Source organism: Ictalurus furcatus, chromosome 23, assembly GCF_023375685.1.
Source record: "Ictalurus furcatus strain D&B chromosome 23, Billie_1.0, whole genome shotgun sequence".
Lineage (NCBI taxonomy): Eukaryota > Metazoa > Chordata > Actinopteri > Siluriformes > Ictaluridae > Ictalurus > Ictalurus furcatus.
Window position 1 is genome coordinate 3,729,496 of NC_071277.1, and position 22,129 is coordinate 3,751,624.

Consider the following 22,129-nt stretch of genomic DNA (forward strand, 5'->3'; position numbering starts at 1 on the left):
GCATGGAGCACATGTGGATCCCCTCCATGTCACCTATGACCATCCATCCAGGTAAGAAGCAAACCATTGCCAACCTGTGTCACAAATTCCAAGACTTCTGAGGATGGACAAGAGAGTTTTGTGATTAACTGTTTCAAAGGCTTCTGAAAGTTTGAGGAGGATGAAAATTATACTGATCTGCTGTTTACATTTATAAATAGCTATGTCTGCCGTTTTGGATTCTATTTATAATAAGCTCCTGAATTCTACACTGATACCCAATTTAGTCATTTACATTTACGGCATTTAGTAGACACACTTTTCCGCAGTGACTAACAGACGTGCTTGTCTCCATTAGAGTATCATCGATTGTCTTCATCAAAAACACATCACTCATGCTAATATGTTAATAAGCTAAAAATCCTGTAGCGAGGAGTTAGTACAGGCAAGATTTTCTACAGTGCATTTCAAGCTGAGTTAAGTGCTTATCGTGAAGATGGTACACTATTCATCCTGTTGTTTCTCCTTTGCGTGCTGTTTATCATATTGTAGCATGAACATGCATGAACGATCTTGAACGTCTAGTTGTATGAAAATGGAATTTATTTTCGAATTTAGTAACAGAACAACAAAAACAAATGGAAAGCTCGGTGTTTTCGCATTTTAATATTCAAATGAGTAATGAATATGCAGAACACACAGACAGAAGATATGGGTGTTTAGTCTTCATTTGAAGGCAGTCTATGATTAATCCTCCTCTAAGTACAGTAAGTTAAGGAGTGGACATCCATTCAAATGGCCAGAGAGACCCAATGAAGGGGAAATAGAAAGTGGGTGCATCAAAAAACTTTTTCACTCTTCATCTAAAGTTGTAATGCTTTAGAAGAAACAAAGGAGGGCAGCAATGAGCAGAGTTAGAGTTAACTCTTCATAATGTCTGCCTGTCACTGTTTGTCATGAATGCATGAGTTATTTTGAGATTAAAAACCTCAAATGAACACATTGTTCGATCGGGACCTGAATAACAACCAACACAACCAAATGTCTAGTTTCATGGCATTGGAATGCTATAGATACAGTGCTGTGGAACGAATGAAGGTACTCTCAAAAAAAATAATGATAATGTATACAGATCAATAATACAAAATACTTGAGAAATAACAAAATCAAATCGTGTGCCCATACTTTGCCTTTAAGATTGCATCGGTTATTTGAAGTACGCTGTTGTGAAGTTATAGACTTGCTCTCTCTCACTTGCATCTGTCCCTTCGGGTAATATCCCAGGAATAATTTGATCTTTTTATCTAAACAGTGATCTGTTACCTTCTGTGATGATGCACAAACAATCTCAGTAATATTTTGAAAAATGAATTGCTGGAAATCTGAAAATTTGCACTAATCATATAATAAAACAAATAAGTAACTTAATAAGTAAGTAAGTAAGTAAGTAAATATATTAGGAGGTGCCTAAGACATTTATTTATTTATTTATTTATTTTTTGTGCAAAATTTGAGTAAAATTGGCTGTGCTGTCTGGGTGGAATTGATGGCATGCTATCTCTTCCTTGTCAATCACAGCAACGGTAGCCAATCAATGGTGTCTGTGAGCTCATGTATGCAGAAGAAGGCGGATAGTCTGTTACACTGCCCTGTGATGCAGCATGAGCAGCAGTTCGAAAAGATGCAGTTGGCTGGCTTCATGTGTCTTGGAGGAAGCACAAGCTGAGATATACTGAGATTCCATAAGTTCATGGTATAGAGTATGATGAGTTGGGAACATATTATTTAGATTTGGTTGAGATAGACTTCCAGTACTCGTGAGCGATAAAAAAAAAACAGAAAGAAAAAAATAAAATGCTATTTTTGGGGTAAGGAAACATTTTGTACATTAGCTTTTCATCCAGACTGGGTATTTGTTAAAGCCAAGTAGCTGATGACATACATATTGTATATGGAAATCATGAATCGTGGTCATGATTCAAAAGAGTTATGAATATGAGTTTAATAATGAAGACTGCCCTAGATTGGCACATCTGTGAATTGTGCACATGGCACAGGCGACCAGAGCGTGCTAATTTCACAGATTTGTTAGTGTTAGGCAGAACTGCAGAATGTAATCAATGAGCAGAGCTCTCGCACTTAAACATTTCCAAGACCTGCCTGTCTAAAAATAAATATAAACGGGTAGCTGTTCTTTGTTTGGAGCAATGGTGCTGCTCAGGTTTGGCTTGATTCTGATTAGACGGAAACGTTTAGCAGTGGGAAAGAGTGACCATTTTAAAGTTTCCATTTTTAAAACAAAGCAAAGCCTCAGATAAAGAACATTACTACAGCTTCAGTTATGGCTGAATTTTGTTACGCATGTGTGTACATACAAAATGAACACATTCAGAACTCGAGGCTGGAAAGTCATCATCACCTTTATTTGTATTAATGTCTCCATTCCCCCCCCATTTTCCTTCCATTTTTTAAAATAGGCATTCACGTAACTGGAATCTTTCAAAGCAAAAAGTGTCAACTCATCTTTTCACTAACAAAGACAAGAAAGGGGTGGCATAAATCCAAAACCACCACACACACACACACTCACTCACTCTCTCCCTCTCTTTTTCTCTTTTTGAGGACCTTTCACCGACATTATTATTAATGCAGCTAATGAATACTATGTTACACTGAAATCTAACCCTAACCTTAGTAACCAAAAGAAAAGCTTCTAGTTTTATTTATTTATTATTTATTTATTCATTCATTCATTCATTCATTTAAAATAAATTAAAAAAAACAAAATGAAGCAAAACAAAAGTTTTCCTCATAGGGACCAGCCCAAATGTCCCCACAAGGATAGAAATGGAATATCTGACCATTTTGAACTTGTGGGGACATTTGGGCTCATCAAGTTATTTAAACATGCTCACACACACACACACACACACACACACACACACACACAAAACCATTTCCAGTTCTAAGTCCAGCTAAACTCTGAATGGGTTGGATATAGAGGTGTGTTTTCCACGCGATATTCGACACCAGAAGCTGAATTCAGCATAAATCCAAACCTGGTGCAGAGCTGCATTAGTGAACCAGAGGAGACCGAAGAGAAGTTCATTCACATCTTGGATGTACGGTTTAAGAGCACGTTGCTCTCAGGAAGCTTGTTAGTCACTTCGATCTCACATAGGAGCTGAATGAGCGCTTTTAAGCTGCCGGAGAAGATCCGAGGAGATCCTACACGTATGTATATAGTTTAATATTCATTTTTTTTTATTTTTTTTTTTAAAGCAGCATTCAAAAACAAATGCAATTTTTAACTTTAACCTCAATAAGTCTTTTATAAAAAAAAAATCGTTTTTATGCCTGCTGAACCTGTGAGCAATTTCATGTGTCACATTATAACCTTTGTAACTTTCCGGTTCAAATATTTAGCTGAAATTGCACATTCATCACTTTTCATATAGCCTGCTCCTTAACTAAAGTTCCTTCTGGAGAAGCTGGGGTGTGTTGTAACTGGGGTACTAATTTGTACCCCATGTGCAATACAAGTCGTGAGGCTGGTGAATGGAATGTGTAATTTTAATGAAAGGAAATCAGAAACCGCACAACATACTTTTTTTGCAAGGTACCTTGATTGCAGCTCAGCTCTAAGTGTACTTACTACTCAGCGTAAGCTAATATTATTTTACCCGGATTCAAAAATAAATCCGTTTTACCAATCAATATAAGTTGTAAATTTTTTATAAGTTGGAAACTATTATGTAAATTGAGATCTACTGTTCATTTTAGACTGTAAACCCCTCAATCACTACTAATACTGCGCTAAAAAGCTTCCATATTTCTACCCCTGGCCTTGAGGTGCTCTAATCTCCCTCTTCTTGCCTACAGACACCGAGACGCTGTTATCCAAAGTTCCATCTCCCGAAGGTCAAAGGTCACGTCACCATGAGTCGCACATGGCTAAGAGGACTTACTCTGGTTTTTTTATCCCAGAGCGCTTTCTCCATGACTCTCTTTAACGCCACGGAGCTGAGCTCTCTGTTGGAAAAATATGCTGATGAAAACGTAGCAAAACCGAGAGGGAAGCGGGCAATCAGCGCCATCGATAAACAAGCCATCCTGGACCTGCACAACAAACTCCGAGGTCAAGTTTATCCACCAGCGTCCAATATGGAATACATGGTATGGAAACGTAGCGTACACGTTAATGTGTCTATAGTGAGGTTTAAAAGTCTGAGTCCACAGTGCACAGATTAGTGCAGAACTGAGTCAGCATCACGTGTCAGGGTTCATTACTGTGGTGGGAGTGTGTGAACAGGAAGTTCAGAGAGAATTTAGTTCTGGTCAAAGACAGGATTCTTAACACAATATCAGAGATGAGGTGAGTGAAAGGTTGTACTTGTGTTCACTAAGAGATGTAATAAAAAGGTAGAATTCTGCACAACACCGCATGATCACGGTGTAGAAATCCAGATCAGCAGATTTCTTCAGCATTTCCTCACTTTTTTTTTTTTAATTAATCGAGAGGCACACAAAAGGTGTATTCTTTTCTATGCACGATGGTGTCATAGTTGTCTCCGAATGGGCTGTCTTAACTTCGTTTTGCAAAGATCGATGAAACTGGGCTGATTCAGCACTCGCGAAATGGCCGAATCAACTTCAAGCATCTACGCAAAGCGCATACGGTGACGTATGATCGCTTTTATTAGGTCGGTATTATCGGTAAGGAAGAAAGGAATGAGCCAAAAATGTCTGCAAAAATGCCATAAAATGAATAACATCCTGAAATGTTTTATTCCTCTTATACCACAGCCGTGAATTTCTTATTCACTAAACACTGACACTTCATTCTTTTAATACTTTAACTGCTATGTTTACCGTTGTGGAAGTTCATCCCTGCTATCACATACAGTATATTACTGCATCACATACATTATATTATAAACAGATGTTTCCTCATCAGCCTCTCTCTCTCTCTCTCTCTCTCTCTCTCTCTATCTCTCTCTCTTGAAGTTAATAAGACAAAAGTATGCAGTTTGTGTTACAGGGAACCTGCAAAACCGTCTGTGAAGACTTTACATTGTCAGGAAATTGAAAGAAATTGCTTTACCTCTGACTCTGTTTCTGAAAATGGAGACTCCTTCCAAAAAAAAAAAAAAAAAAAACGTTTCCTCTAAGAAAACTTCACTATATTACATCACTACATTGTGCTGTAGAACAAGCGCATCATCAACACCTTCTGACCAATCACAATCGAGAAATCAAGAGCGCTTTGTTATAAACCTGGGTAACAAGCAAATCTGGGTAAATCTCCCCAGTTGTAAATTATTACTTACAACGGCAGTGCGTTCGAATCCCAGTTCTGCCCTGTGTGCATGGAGCTTGCATGTTCACCCCATGCTTTGGGGGTTTCCTCCAGGTACTGTGGTTTCCTCCCCCATTCCAGAGACATGCATTGTAGGCTGATTGGCATTTCCAAATTGTCCATAGTGTGTGAATGGGTCTGTGAATGTGTGTGCAATTGTGCCCTGCGATGGGTTGGCACCCCATACAGGGTGTCCCCTGCCTTGTGCCCTGAGTTCCCTGGGGTAGGCTCCAGGCTCCCCCGTGACCCTGTGTTTGATAAGCTGTACAGAAAATGGATGGATGGATGGATGGATGGATGGATGGATGGATAGATGGATGTCAGTGCATCTTGATTATCAAGATTATCTCAAATAGAGATCATCCTTATAAAAACGCAGCTGTAAAAACACATGATGCTGAGCATTTAAATCTAATTATGGAAGCTAATGTAATAGGTCATAAATACATGATGTCCGGATGTTATACGAGCATCAATACATCCATCTTTCCAAGCCACATTTAACAAGCTAAACGGCTCCCTCTACAGTAAGTAAAAAACAAATGCCTTTTCAGTAAATCACACCATATCATACGTATTCCTGCCAATGTTGATGCTTTTAAGGAAACATAAAACCATATAGCTTCTAATGTGGTATATCTCGTTCACTGGACGTTGTTATTAGTTATGCGTGCCACAGATTTCACATTTCAATCTGATTTCAATCCAGCCAACAAGCACGACGAGTTAAAAGCGTATCAGGGTACAATCCAGATACAAGAACTAGGTGTATCTGCGTTTAAGAAACGTTCTTGCTATAATGCTGCGTACGTTTCTGAATCTCTAATCGAATTGTTGTGCAGAAATGAATTTTGGGGTGATGTAGCCTTCCATCCTTGTTTTCAGCCTTCCTTTCCTTCCATTGTTAGCCTTGTGGATGCAGAGCAACATTAAAGACACAAACTATAGACATTTGGGGACTACATTTGGGGTGACGCATGCATATATTGTAGGGTTTGTGATCATAATTACAACTTTATTATCCTTCAATTTACTCAATATGCAATCAAACAAATCTAATTGTTGAATGTAGAAATGTACAGATCACTTTTATCCCCTGATTTTTTTTTTTTCCTATATCGATATCAGAGCATCAGCTGATACTTGGTATCAATCCGATTAGAATGTTTTTCCTCTTTAATAATTGTAAATCCCTACTCAATTGGACGTTCAACGTAATACAGTCATATCTGACTTTTATTCTATAGCACTAAGAAGGAGAAAGAGAAGAAGAAGAAAAAAATTGCTCAGCCGGCACGCCGGCAGTTAGCTGTCTCCTATTACGGTTTCAAGTTGGTAGAAGAGACGGTGGATAAATTATGGTTAAGCGGAGGGGGTTTGGGGGGTTTGGGGGGTTTTGGGGGGGCGATGGGAGGAGAGAAGAAGAGAAAACAGAGTAAGAAGTATAAGGAGCAGATGATGTGAGGAAGAGTGGAGGGAAAACAAAAAGGAAGGAGACATGTGGAGAGGACTAAAGTCTGACTGGGGTGAAACGGCTCATTTTGGCTGATATTACTGTCTGAGATTGGTTTGTTTATTTTTCAATGGGTTCTTTTATGCGCTGCCATTTCTCCACTGTTTACATTTATAAAGCCTCATTAAAGCAGTAGGAGACCACACACACACACACACACACACACACACACACACACACATGCTTGTCTTACTATTCTTGAGAGGACCTTCCTTTGACATAATTATTAATGTAGCTAATTAATGCTATTCCTACATCATAACCGAACCCTAACCGTAACCACAGTAACCAAAAGGGGAAGTTTTTTTTACTTTTTTTTTTTAATAAATTCAGCAGTTTTTGTGAGGACAAGCGAAATGTCCCTACAAGGACAAAAGTGTCAGATATTCCTATCCTTGGGGGGCAATGTTCCCCACTAATATATAAACACACACACATACACACATTGCTTTTACTACTGACATGTACATCTTATTAGCACTATGGGAACAGATAATGTCCCACCGCCCCCTCCCTAAACCTTCACACACTCAATCGCACTGGCTATATTTTTTGCCAAACCATCCCCTGGTCTTTTTCCAATCTGTCCAGTTTCAGTGAACCTGTGCCCACAGTTCGATATGTTGTGCGTTCTGAGATGCTATTCTACGCACCCCGATTGCAAAGAGTGTTTATTTGAGCTCCTGTAGACTTCCTGTCAGCACAAACCGGTCTGGCCATTCTCCTCTGACCTCTCTCATCAATGAGGCGTCTCTGCAAATAGAACTTCCACTCACTGTTGTGCATGAAAAGCCCAGGAATACTCTGAAATACTCGAACCAGTCTGCCTGGCATCTATAACCATGCCGTGGTCAAAGTCACTCAGTTTACATTCCTGTACATTCTGATGTTCGATGTGAACATGAAGATCTTGACCTGTATCTGCATGCAGTGCCCTTCTGCTACAGAGAGAGAGAAAGAGAAGGAGAGAGAGAGAGATTGATGCATACATCTAACAATTTCTAATAATAAGTACATTGTCTGGCTTTTTTTTATTATTATTATTTTACACATTTTCATTTGTGTTGTATGCACACTTACATACTCTTTTCATCACACACTCATGACCTCACTTTCCTCTCTTACTATTTCTTCCCATCCCTGCAAGAGGAAATGAGCGCCCGCAGGTTCATTGGAATTGTTTGTACTTTCTTGGAATGCGACCAGATGAGAAAAACACTCGATGCAAATGAGGTGTTAAATGAAATAAACACCAGTGTGTCAGTGAGTGTGAGAAGGGCCTTGTTTTCTTTACTGAGCCGTCAGCTTTCAGAGGGAGTTTCCTGTTCAGGAGGTTTTAAAAACAGAATCCTTTTACTGGTGTGAATGCAATTTTGAATCTGATTGTGAAAATGTACAGCCCTCGATGTGGTACTCTAATAAAACCTAGTCAAAAGTTAAAAAAAAAAAAAAAAAAAAAATTGAAAACAATAATTAAAAAAGTATCTCATGTTTCATATATGGTCATGATTATATAAAACATAAAAATTTTGCGTATTGTATATATCCTCATATATTTATGAGGTTTATTTTCCAGGCATTTAATTGCTCCAGAATGTGAGGCACACCATCCTAAATTCTATCTGCATAAATAAAAAAAAAATCAATATATACAGTACACTGTCAACTATATTAATGTAACATGCTGAAAAATGGCACTTAAGCTCCACCTACTGCTGCAGTCTTAGTTTAATGTTTGTCCCATTAGTGTTGCCATAGTTATGTTACAGTCCTTTGCTACAGTACTCTAATCGCTTCATCAGGCTTCATCAGATCCATCTATAAGTCCATACCTGTAGAGCGGTGCAGGAATGAGATCTAAAACCCGGAAATGAGTCAGCATTTTTGCACTTCCGGTTCCATCATGCTAAAGTCAATGGGTTTTTTGAAAGGGTTTTTGGTTAAATGCCTGAAATAAGATCTGTGGGTAATATTTTCACGTTTTATTCTACGACATAAAACACATCAGTAATACCCCATTCATGATTTTGTTAAGCTTTTACGTGTCTTGCAAAGGGCGGTTGCTAACAGGTGGCTAAATGGGACTGCAGATGTTGTCGGAGACCCTAAACGTCATGGCGCCGACCAGGAAAACTCATCTACTACAACCTCGTTGTGTTTATACTCACGCTCTTTCAAACAATTCCAAATTGGAGATTTATCAGTTTATAGTTTTTTCCAATTGTAGTGTTTTTTTGTTTGTTTGTTTTTTTTTTCAAATTGTAGTGCTATAATAAAGATCGAAAAGAGTTGTCGGAAGCTTAGTGGTGGTGATGCTGAAGTCATGTGACCGTTGGTTTATAGTGGTGTTCGTTTATAGCCTAACTTTAGCTTTTAACTTCTGCCGATTGTATTTAGGCTTCAAAATTCATAAGTTGTGTTCACTTGTGAAGTTTATCTTGATAAATAAAATGTGTAAGAATCATAAACTTTTGTTTGACGCAGAGCTTATTTTCTGCAATAATCCAAACACCAATGTAAAAATCCTATTGGCTTTTTGTCGAGGGAACCAGGGTGATGCTAACCTCCGGGTTGGGCTACAAAACTACGTCATCCCTGCAGCACTCTATAAACGTGTCGTTAGTAATTATTGATGTGTGTTATCAGTGCCACCTTGACAATGCTGACTTCTACTATGTGCAGCTATGAGATTTACAGTAGACAGAATCCACGATACAGTGCATCCGGAAAGTATTCACAGCGCTTCACTTTTCCCACATTTTGTTATGTTACAGCCTTATTGCCATTATGGGGTATTGGGGGTATCCCATACGTTGCCATTATGGGGTATTGTTTGTAGATTTTTGAGGAAAATAATGAATTGAATCCATTTTGGAATAAGGCTGTGACATGACAAAATGTGGAAGAAGTGAAGCGCTGTGAATACTTTCCGGATGCACTGTATATAATCAAGCAGAAATCAAGGCCACAATGAACAATTGATGAATTTTTTTTTTTACAGTGCAGTAAGATAACAAGAAAACAAAAGATATTTCTATAATGGATACAAATGGACTTATGTTCAGTGCTCAGACTCACTTAACATGCTCTGCTGCAATGGAGGGCACTCAGCAGTCGCCAATTTATTTATGGTTCATCCATGTTATTCAATTATTAAAAACCTCATTTGGAGAAGGGCCTTTACAAACCACCGCACATCCCATTTCCAGGTGTCAACCACAGGATGAATGCCTCATGCAGCTCATTACAGAGAAAAAGCTGCTATTTTAGGCAAAGTTATTGGTTCCGATTTGCAATTGGTCTGTGCTTTGGGACATCCAACAAGGCCAAAAGTGTGAATTGTGAAAGAGCTAGCTGGTTCTGTGTAGGCGAGTGGTGTATGAGTGTACGAGTGGTGAATTAAAGTAAATGATCCCAGACATAATTACAACTCCTTCCTGTTTACTTTTTAAAAATTAAAAAAAAAAAAAAAAAAAGTGGGTCAGCCGATTAAAGGAAAACTTTCATTCCTAAGTGGCTCCGGAGAGGAACATGAGACTTACCTGCCAAGGAGAAACTGTGCCCACAGAACAGGGGGGAAAGGGTGTAAGCCACATATGGAGTGCATTAGAGACTGGAAAGAGTGGTTGGACAGCTCAAAAAGAAAAGAAAAGCAAGCTAAGCTCTTATGTACGGCAGACAGTACATGTACTATAGGCTTGGAAACAAAGCGTACATTTTTGTTTCGGTATTTAATGCACCCTTGTTGCCTTCCTTCCTGATCTACATGACTCCTGCTGCAATCGCTAGCATGCTAGGTATTCAACATGGTAGCAGATTTCTACTATGCAGGTAGTTCAAATAAAAAGAAATGTATTCAAAGTCTCCAAAGGACTTGCTTCAGCAATTTTTTTCTTGCTCCCACATTCTAATGTGTTCTTGCTGAAACTGTCCAGTATGTGCGCTTGTGCATTGCATTCAGAAACACATCAAATAATTTTTTTAAAAAACAACTATTAAAAATTTTGTCCATATTGGGTTGTATTGTTGCAGTTCCTTCATCTGGACATGATACTTGTTGAAGATTTTTGAGTTAGCACACAAGTTATTTATCAAGGTAGTTAGTTAGTACATTAGCTAGGTATCCAGCTAGTTAGTTAGCATGTTATCTATTTATCAAGCTAGTTAGTTAGCATAATAATTATTTATCAAGCCAATTAGTTAACACTCTAGTTAGGTATAAAGCTAATTGTTTAGCACACAAGTTATTTATCAAGGTAGTTAGTTAGTACATTAGCTAGGTATCCAGCTAGTTAGTTAGCATGTTAACTATTTATCAAGCTAGTTAGTTAGCATAATAATTATTTATCAAGTCAATTAGTTAACACTGTAGTTAGATATAAAGCTAATTGTTTAGCACGCTAGTTAGCTATTGAGCTAGTTAGTTAGCACACAATATGGCTATAATGTTAAAAACTCCAATTTTGTACTGAAATGAGGGGAAAATGTGTGTGATTTCAGGTTTGGGATACTGAATTGGAGCGATCTGCTGAAGAATGGGCTGAGACATGTTTATGGGAACACGGACCAGAAGGCTTGCTTAATTACATCGGCCAGAACCTAGGAGTTCATTGGGGAAGGTCTGTATCTCTCTCTCTCTCTCTCTCGCTTTCTCTCTCTCTCACTCTCTCGCTCATGACTACAAAGTCTTGCTCAAAGGTATTGTGTCTTGTAGCATTTTCCCCCCTAAAATAGCAGTTAGTAATACATGTATTCTACCATTTGGTACAGAAATAAACAAACAAATGAAGGAAAACAGCCATGTTGATTCTGCACGCATCTTTTCCTGACAAACATACAGATGTCTAAATCATTTTGTCATGTTGTGTGTGTGTGTGTGTGTGTGTGTGTGTGTGTGTGTGTTTCCTGCAGGTATCGCCCTCCTACATCTCATGTTCAGGCCTGGTACGATGAAGTTAAAGATTATTCCTTCCCATATCCTCAAGAGTGTAATCCTTATTGCCCATTCAGATGTTCAGGGCCGGTGTGTGCTCACTACACACAGGTATGTGCAAATCATAATTGTTCAACAATCTATTTAAAACCAAACGTGATCCATTGTTCATCATCTACTTTGTTTATCTAAGAATAAAACAGTGTATCGGACTCGGCGCACGGTTAGCACGTTCGCCTCACATTTCCAGGGTCGGGGGTTCGATTCCCACCATGGCCCTGTGTGTGCGGGGTTTGCATGTTCTCCCTGTGCTGCGGGGGTTTCCTCCGGGTACTCCGGTTTCCTCCCCCAGTCCAAAGACATGCATGGTAGGCTGATTGGCATGTCCAAAGTGTCCGTAGTGTATGAATGGGTGTGTGAGTGTGTATGTGATGTGATCGCAGCGCCCTGCGATGGATTGGTACCCTGTCCAGGGTGTACCCTGCCTCGTGCCCGATGCTCCCTGGGATATGCTCCAGGTTTCCCGTGACCCCGAAGAAAAGATAAGCGGTATAGAAGATGGATGTATTGGACTCATATTGGCATTTTCTTTTTTTTTGTCTTATATAATGTAGTATGGTGTTGTGTAGTGTATGGTGTAAGAGTGAATACTGTATAACCTATGGTCTATATTGCAATTTTGTGATTATATGCAGCTTGTTTGGGCAACCAGCAGTCGAATCGGTTGTGCCATTAACGTGTGCTATAATATGAACGTCTGGGGACAAATCTGGACGAAGGCTGTTTATTTGGTCTGCAATTACTCACCAAAGTAAGTGGATTTCCCAATTTCAAAAACATATTCATGCGCTTTATCATGCCAGCTTTGTATTCCAAGATATTTATTAAATGATGGCCCAGTACTAGCCGAAACACCCCTTTCTGGACCAAATACCTCTCTGGAACGACGGGAATGGACTGATCCAAAGCCAACAGCCACAATTCAACCATGATGAAACGTTACCTCAAGAATGATATGGAGCAGAACTTACAGTTAGGCCACGTTCTAAGGCCTAAACTTGAAATGCCATACAAACACTATATATAGTTGGTTGCCATTTTGCCCATTTTGGCACATATTCCAAAGGCCATGAAAATCTTAAAAATGGCTGATTACAGTTCATTAAAACATACACACCACATATGGAAACAGGATCCCAAAAGCCCTTCCCATGCACAGGGTTACTGACACGAGGTAGATCTCCCAGGAAAAAAGCAAATCACATACAGTTTCATGCTGAAAAATCTTACTTTTTAACCCACGCATAATAAGAAAATGGCCATTGTGATGTAAATGACTTGTGTGTGACTTGTGCAGAGGGAACTGGTGGGGAAGTGCTCCATATAGACATGGTACACCATGCTCAGCATGTCCACCCAGCTATGGAGGAGGATGTAAAGACAATCTGTGCTATAAAGGTATGATATCACAGCATCTGATCAAACACCAATACCGTAATGTCTGAAAGTCTCAGTGCACTAACTTTTGTAACTAATGCACACTTTCTTTTGCTGATTATTATTATTCAATAATATTATTCGGTGTGAAACTGAAATCTGTCTGATTTCATTTTGAAAACTCTTGCGACATTAAACGGTAGCACATAGGCTCCTATGGCACAGTGTTAAATTGTCCTGAATTTTCAAATCCTGAAGACACCACAGACATCCGTAGCCAAGGGTCCAAGAGAGTGCAACCAGTCATGGGAGGGATGCCATTACTCTGTGCCCTGGCAGTCAGAGTGACACTAACCAATCTTGGGTGTCTGTGAGCTCATGTATACGGAAAAGGGCAGATAACACTTTCCGCCAAGTGTATTCAAGCTGCCCTGTGACATAGCAAGAGCAGCGTTTGTGTTGGTTTGCTTCATGTGCCTCTGAGGAAGTATATACTAGTCTTCACCCAACCCAGTTGCTGGCTTTTGTGTTGATGTGTTGATGTGTATTTGCAAAAAATGACCACATTTTGAGAGAAAATTGGGTTAAAAATGAGTTTGGCTGAAGGGGGCTACAGGCACTGCTGTTATTTGAACCCACAACCTTGGGGTCACTAGCACAGAAGCTTAGCCACTAAACCACCACTACTACTCTGTTGCTGGCAACTTATTAATAACCATAAATATACTGCACTCAGATTTCCACATCTGACTCTATGTGTCCTGTTTGATTGATAGATGACAATCAGTACTATTACGAGGAGACGGAGGAAGACAACATCATCGAACCTGAAGCACCGATCACGACAAGACGCCCCGACACACACTCACACACACACAGCATCACTGTTCTGAGCACCGAACAGATGTGTAAGCATGTTTTTCTCTAAACAGATGCAATTTTGAATTTTTCATAGGAAAAAATAAATCAGTAGAAAATGCAAAAACTTGTCTCTGGAACCACCCACCTGACCCCGCCTCCTCAGTCCTTGGACTTATGAAAAATGTTTATCATCATTGTCCAGTCGTCTGGATTTTGGATTTGTTTTTCATAACTTTATGATCTCATCAGTACGTTTCCCTAACTCAATACTTTTCCAGCTCCTTTCTCACATCGCTTTAAAATGTATGTCGACAGTGATAGCTCATAGAAGAAAATACACTGCCAGTTCATGATTTTTTTCTTTTTTTTTTTTTTTCGTTCATTTCCTTGATGTTTAGCAGGTGGGGGTCTGCCATGTCTCCTATTTCTCTACACATTGTCAAACACATATGGTATATAATATTGTGAGCCTGGGTCAGGAATGCAGGTTTGGTTTCCTTTTACTGAAAGCGAGCTCCTCGCTGAGAGTGTTTGCTCATGGGTAGCTGACGGTTTTGCGGGATTTAAATGACTTCCTGAAACCAAAGTAGATGAACTCGCAGTACCAGGAATTCCTTAGACTGCTCTTCGAGAGCATCGGTAGAAATGTGCAAAATGCGAACTGAAGAAAGTGCATCGCCATGCAAAAGTCTGCTGTACTGTTCTTTTTTTTTTTTTTTTTTTTGGCAGCACAACTTGTAACATGTGACACGAAACTTCGAGACCAGTGTAAAGGCACGACATGTAACAGGTACGAATGGTAACCAAGACAGATTCAATACTTACCAGATTTGATTTCTTTAGCTTCTAAACACTGTTGACAGGTTCTGGTAAAGTATACAGCATAGGGTGATAGTGAGATTGTAAATCATTACAGCATGCAGGTGTAGAAGAGTACAGTCAGGCAGTACTATGTATGTTGAAAGGATGTACAGTATGAGCATATTGTGAATAAGAGTCCTGGGATGAACACAGGATTGTCTCTATGATTACAGCAGCAGGTTTTAGATACGAATCTACAGCATCCAGGTAAGATTATCCACTGAAGTAAGGGGGGAAACTTGTGTATCACTGTTTCGGGATAATATTTAAGGTATCCATTTCAAAATCATCCAAACGAGCCCATAAGATTTCAAAGTCTGATTGGAGAAATATGACTTATATTAGCATTTAATAACTGATTATATAAAAAGGTTCTCAATAGTGCACTTACAATTTTATAATATAATACAACTACTGAATGTTGTTCTCTGTGCAGGTATGAATGTCCAGCTGGATGTTTGGACAGCCCTGCAAAAGTGATCGGAACTGTGTATTACGAAATGGTAAGCACGTCTTTTTTTTTTTTTTTATCGCAGTGCTTAACCTTAGCGATTTGCTAACAGTGATTTGTAACGTTTTAACATTTAAGCAATATCACACTCACCCTTGCATTCCCGTGCCTAGAGCTGAATCACAGCCGTACCAGTATTCAATATAACAACACTCTCGCTTGTGCTTTTATACAACAGATCTATAAACAAGAAGTTAAATATAGAGTGGCATTGCGGACACGATATGGTCAAACGTTCTGTTTATTTTGGCTCCGCTAGCAGAAAAAGATCCCGAAGAAGCAACACTCACTTTAGCTGGCGAGCTAGCCCACGCTGATTTGTATATTCCCATTAAAAGTGATTCTGGCTAACTTGCCATCCCGTCTTCCTTTTCATCCTTATCTGATGAGCGTTCATATTTTAACTCAAAAGTTATATTACTAAAAAGTATCATTTGCCATGCCCGCTGATGAGGTTGCTAACTCTACTGTACTGACTGTTTCGAACTAGAAAGTGGAACTTAATGTGGTGAACACAGAAGAGTGGCGTGATACACACAGTGAAATGTTCCAGTGCAGTTATAATAAATATAAGCACTCTTGGAACACCGCTCATCCAGTCAAACTAGTGGACCGGAACTAACTGTTGTATAAAGCTCTGCTATACCACAGATATGTTGGGGAAAAAAATCTCTTGGAAAAGGGATGATGGTGAGGGAACAATTGTTTATACAGTTCAACAGTTGAAATAACGTACTGTAAGTAATACCAGGAACTAGCTTGTTTCATGGACATTCCAACATTAAATATAACAACAACTGGATAAAAAGTTTGGATTAGTTTCCTACAACAGCATGACCCATTTTTTAAATTCCTTTTATAATGTACGTGCATTATTTTTTTTATATATATATAGATATATATACACACACCCCGTGACCCTGAAAAGGAGTAAGCGGTAGAAGATGGATGGATGGATATATATATACACTTACAAAAATGCTTACAATGCATTAATAATATTCTTAAATTACGTGAAGATTTTCAATGAGTTTCGATTACCAGATTCCGAGAAAATGCACTTTCTGTGTTAGTTGATTTAAGAACTCATCCAGCATCATCTTTTGCAGCACTCGAGCATCTGCAGAGCCGGTCTTCATTACGGAGTGATCGATAACAATGGCGGCTGGATGGATGTCACAAGAATGGGCAGGCAGGAGTTTTTCATCAAATCATACAAAAATGGAGTTCAGTCTCTCGGGTGAGTCGATCAAACAACAACTAATAGTGTAAACTTGTAACTCTGTAGTATTGTAATGTAACGTAATGGTTGTGCCGTTTACAGGAAATATCAGAGTGCCAACTCCTTCACTGTGTCCAAAGTGTCCAGTAAGTATGATGTCAATGCTGTGGCTGTGTAAACAGATTATTAATACTGTATCACTAATCATTGATGTCCTGTTTTGTTGAAGTACAAGTTATTACATGTGAGACTACAGTGTCTACATTGTGCCGCTATGAAAGCCCTGTTAAACACTGCCCCAGGTAATGAGTCCAGTTTTTCATTATCATTAAGCAGTTTACTGAAGCAGTACACTGTGCAATTACATCTCATACTCATGGCGCTTTATAAAAGGATGATCAAATCTGTTTTTAAAATGCCAAGTGAATGATAAAATCACACATTAATATATGCGTTATAGAATCTACTGTCCGCAAAACTGTCTGCAAGAACACCCTCAAGTCTCCAGAGTCATCGGGACCAGAGTCTATTCAGATGTAAGCATTGAACATCACTGTTAAAAATAAAATTTATATATATATATATATATATATATATATATATGTAATACCATGTGTGTGTGGAGTTTGCATGTTCTCCCCGTGCTGTGGGGGTGTCCTCCGGGTACTCCAGTTTCCTCCCCCAGTCCAAAGACATGCATGGTAGGCTGATTGGCATGTCCAAAGTGTCCGTAGTGTATGAACGGGTGTGTGAGTGTGTATGTGATTGTGTCCTGCGATGAATTGGCGCCCTGTCCAGGATGTACCCCGCCTCGTGCCCGATGCTCCCTGGGATAGGCTCCAGGTTTCCCCGCGACCCTGAAAAGGATTAAGCGGTATAGAAGATGGATGGATGGATGGATGGATGGATATATATAATACTCTAGTGGAGTATTGAGATTTTAACAAAATCTACATGTAAGATCTTAAATCTTTAGTCCAATTATATACAGATTATATACAGGGTGTCCCAAAAGTCTCTACACACAGGAGACTATGTTTTCCAGCAGCACGTCAGTTGTTCCTTCGTCAGTGGATGTTCTGACGTGGACGTCCTCTTCTCGGTTGGTCTGCAACGCTTCCAGTCTTTTTGAATTTTTTTAATAAGTTTGGCAACAGTGTCATGTGTGATGTACTTGCCGTGTTTTTCACGTTAAGGTCCATCTCAAACTTCCGACGGCTTCCCCGATCCAGCCGTGAGAATGATTTCAATACGTTATTCTTTTGTCAAAGGCGTTCTTAAAGGCTCTCTAATATAAACTATAAAGTATGAAACATTTTGGAAGACATTTAAAAAAAAAATAATAATAAATTTTAGCTTTGGTTGACTTTCCCCTTCTGATTTTTTATTTATTTATTTTATTTTTTTCTTCACGTAAATCTCCATCACCAGATTAAACTCATAAAACCTGTGCGCAGGTCCGGACTTACAGTTTTTATTTTACAGCGAAATACTGTTGAATTATTTTACGGGAGTGTACTGTAACTGATTGGGCAATCAGAGCAGCAGACTGGTGTACTGTATGATACCAGAGAATGCAATGCATCGTGGGATATCCATTGTTGTAGGCTTGAGTGTGAATGGTAAAGATTCTCTCTCAGATGTCAACTTCTGAAAATCAGTATCAAACACACACCCTCTACGAGTTTAAGTTTATATACTAGTAAAAACTTTGGTTTATTAAAGCTCTGAAATTGGTCTTTTAGTGCGAGTTCTTTTAGGTTTATTTTAAATGTACAATATATTGCTGGAAACGTAGAGTAGTAATTTAAAAAACTGTAAATTGTACAAAACTCACTCTCATAACTACACACCCTTCTCTTATAGTTACACTGAATAATTCATAGGAGTTAGTGACTAATGTGTGTTAAGGTGAGTAACTGAATAATAAGATGTATTGGTTTAATGTTTAAATGGTTTAATCGAATTTTCTCCAATGCTTTACTGGTGAGTCACACAAAGAAAAACCACATAGAGGGCTAGCATGTTTGTATGACTTTTTTTTTTTCTCTCTCCCTTGCACGATTATTGTATTTCAGAAATCCAGTATCTGCAGATCAGCAATTCACGCCGGCGTGATAAAGAGCGAGCAGGGCGGCTACATTGACGTGATGCCAGTGGAAAACAGGCTGTACTATTCCGGCTCGTATCAAAACAGCGTTTCGTCTGAGAGGTACGCGCATATCACACGAGATGATTTCCTGATTACAAATCCGTACAGATTCACACCAGTGCTGTACAGTTCAAGTTCAAAAATATTCATTCATATCTATGATATGATAAAGTGTGTGTTAATCAAAGATTACTGTAAAGAACCGTCCCAGTGCACTCTCCTGATCGTAAGTAAGAACAAGTGCTGATTCGACGTGCGTAATGGTCCGGGGTTTCTTTATAGAAGTATGACGATTTTTTTTTGTGCAATCAGATTGCAAACCTAACATTAAGCTACAAACACCACAGGCGCATGGGGACATAATTTAGTTTTTAATGTATCATGAGAGGCAGGGTACAAGCCTGTGAAATGACTGCAAAGCTGATTAGAAACAAAAACCGTACCAGTCACACTCAAAGATAAAACCACAGATTATACCAGGTTCCAAATCCTGAGTGCACTACCAAGCACTGGTTTTATTTCGTCAGAAAAGAAAACAATGATTTTTATAAATAAAGCAAAGAAACTGAGATGGACTTTGTTCATTAATAATTGACAGTTAACAGACTACATGCGCTGGTAAAGACATGTGCTGATTATATATCGCAATATTTAGCATGTACGATATTATTCATCATTATTGTGCATGGGCCAGTCTTCCATTTTGTTAAATCTGATGCTTTAAATGAATTAATAACAATAAACAATCAATCAATCAATCAATCAATCAATCCAAGTGCATACGCTGATCACGCTGAGACAGGATGTCTGCCTTTATGCTGTTTCTGGTTTTTTTTTTTGTTTGTTTGTTTGTTTGTTTGTTTGTTTTTAATCAATGTGGGCAAAAAGTTAAAGAGCGGTGAATACTCAGTACTTTGTCTAACACACAAGTGCACTGCATTTTTATTGTCCTTTGCTCGATCAAATTGCATGCGCTAGCAATGTCCAAAAATGACATTTTAGCAAGTGAAAATATCTTGAATATAGTCGAATTTGATCTAGTATTAAACCTATTCCTAGCCTTTTTTTCTCTCTCTTCATTAATTTCAAGCTTGAAATAGTCTCGTTCTGTTAGCAGCTAATTTTGTTCATTTTAAGCATTAGAAAGAATCAAAATGATCTAAAGAGTATAGACAATGTAAAGCTTAAAACGAGTAAAAATGTCTCCAAGTAGGTTAAATAATTCTTATATTTGGTTTATTGTAATCTTATAATAGGAAATACCAGATATAAATTCGACTGTATCCTTGGTTTTTGCACTGTGAGTGTGATCTAAACACAAATACTGAGGCAAATGAACTCATGGACGCACTGGATCGTGAGCCAAAGGTCAATGTGACCAGTTGGTAAAGAATTGCTATATAGCATCCAGTACTGAGCACTGCAAAATACTTTTATTCTCACCTTATTTGTACTTTTCTTATCGTCTTTCACTACGACTGAAATGTCGCTAACCTTTTCTCCGAGGATACTCCATTGCATTCAGCCGGAGGAATGGAAATTGACTTTTAAGTTGACATTTTCAATCAGTATAAACGGATATAAGATTAAACGGTAAATGGTCTGCACTTATATAGCGCTTTTTAACCTTAGCGGTTCTGCTAAGCGCTTTACACTGTCTCTCATTACACATTCACACCCACACACCAGCGGCAGCAGGGCTGCCGTGCAAGGCGCTAACTTGACATCGGGAGCAACTTGGTGTTCAGTGTCTTGCCCAAGGACGCTTCGGCGTGTGGCGTCATGTGGGCTGGGAATCAAAGCACCAACCCTATGATTAGTAGACAACTCACTCTACCACTTGAGCCACAGCCACAGATTAGTCAGGAGACTGTTGGGTTCCTGTGTGTAGAGTATCGTGACTCCGTGTTTAGCTGCTGGTAAGCAGGGCGACAGGAAAGGGGAGAGGTTTGAGCTCCCAGCTGGGCAAACAATTCATACCTCTCTACAATAACATTTACAGAGATACAACAGACACTACAGCTTTTTTGATAGTGAAACACTGTATACAACTGCCACAATAAAATGATAGTATTTAAACCTAGTAGGCTAGGTAAAAAAAAAAAAAAAGAAGAAGAAGAAATACTTATGAATTTTTTTTAATTCTTAAAGCCTACTTTCGTATGAGCCATTAATCATTACTGTGAAGTGTGACGTCACAAATAAATTCAATCCTGGAACCAGTTCAATATGGGTACCCCCTAAAACAGACAGGTTTTTTTTTTTTATCCCCTGGTGAAAAGAGTTAAAGGCTGGTCTCTAACGCATTATTCTCTGTCTCTTGCAGCATGCAGAACCCTCCAGGAGGAAAAGCGTTCCGAGTGTTTGCAGTCATTTGAGCGCATCCCGAACTCTAATCACTTTTTTTTTTTTCTGGTGGTTGTTTACACGAGTGATTACTTAGCTAAGTACAGTCAGAAGGTGGAGAAGAATGAGGAGATCTGTACATATTTGCTATTTTTTGTTCAGTTTGTTTCGCGGAAGTTGTATGCATTGTTTTGTCTTTGTGATGTTCTCATCTTGAATCTGAAGCATTTAATTAGAGGACAATACAGGGAATATAATATCCAAAAGGTCCAAAAGTCTGTGTATGTTACTAGAATGGTTTTCTCATGTTACTTCACAAAAAAAAATAAATAAATAAAAAATCCAGATCACTGGGTTTTTGTTGGCTAAAAGGCAAAACATATCAAGTTTTAATGCGTTCATATTCAGATGTACTCCGATTTCACACAGATGTATTGTTTGCGATGTATTATTATTATTATTACAATTAAAAATAACTATCAATTACCAAATACTGTATTAAAATACATAAGCTGTGTGTAATACGTAGCTGATGAATTATTTGGTAGTGCACTCAGACTTTTGGACCTCACTTTATATAACATCAAGTCACGTAAAGCATTATTTGGCTTTGTGGAGGTTAGTACTTGCTCCCCCATTGAGAAAATGAGACATGAAAAGTAAATCCATCTATAGTTGAGCAATATGTTTGACATATTGGGCCGTATTTACAGTCGGTGACTTATAGATGAATTTTTCTTGTGAAAATCTGTAAGGAAGTTAATTTTTCAATAATGACCACATTTCCATAAAAAAACTTTTTGGCCTAAAATACACTAAACAACAGAAAATGCTCATTTTTTTTATATTAATTACAATATGATACATCAAATTAAGATACAGTTTAAAAAATGTATATTAATTGGATAATATATGTACCATAAGAAGGCAAAAATTTCAATAAACAACCGATAGT

General features: G+C 38.5%; 1 protein-coding gene across 1 annotated transcript; it reads left to right on the forward strand.

The window, feature by feature from the left end:
* Nucleotides 1-2,771: 2,771 nt before the first annotated feature.
* Nucleotides 2,772-21,871, forward strand: crispld1a (cysteine-rich secretory protein LCCL domain containing 1a). Its single transcript, XM_053611790.1, has 15 exons — nucleotides 2,772-3,213; nucleotides 3,862-4,155; nucleotides 11,352-11,470; nucleotides 11,763-11,895; nucleotides 12,480-12,595; nucleotides 13,142-13,242; nucleotides 13,998-14,129; nucleotides 14,812-14,872; nucleotides 15,380-15,446; nucleotides 16,564-16,694; nucleotides 16,779-16,822; nucleotides 16,906-16,978; nucleotides 17,137-17,212; nucleotides 18,755-18,888; nucleotides 21,155-21,871. The coding sequence occupies exons 2-15, from the start codon at nucleotides 3,919-3,921 to the stop codon at nucleotides 21,204-21,206; spliced, it is 1,476 nt and encodes a 491-aa protein (XP_053467765.1). The 5' UTR covers nucleotides 2,772-3,213; nucleotides 3,862-3,918; the 3' UTR covers nucleotides 21,207-21,871.
* The last annotated feature ends 258 nt before the right edge of the window (nucleotides 21,872-22,129 follow it).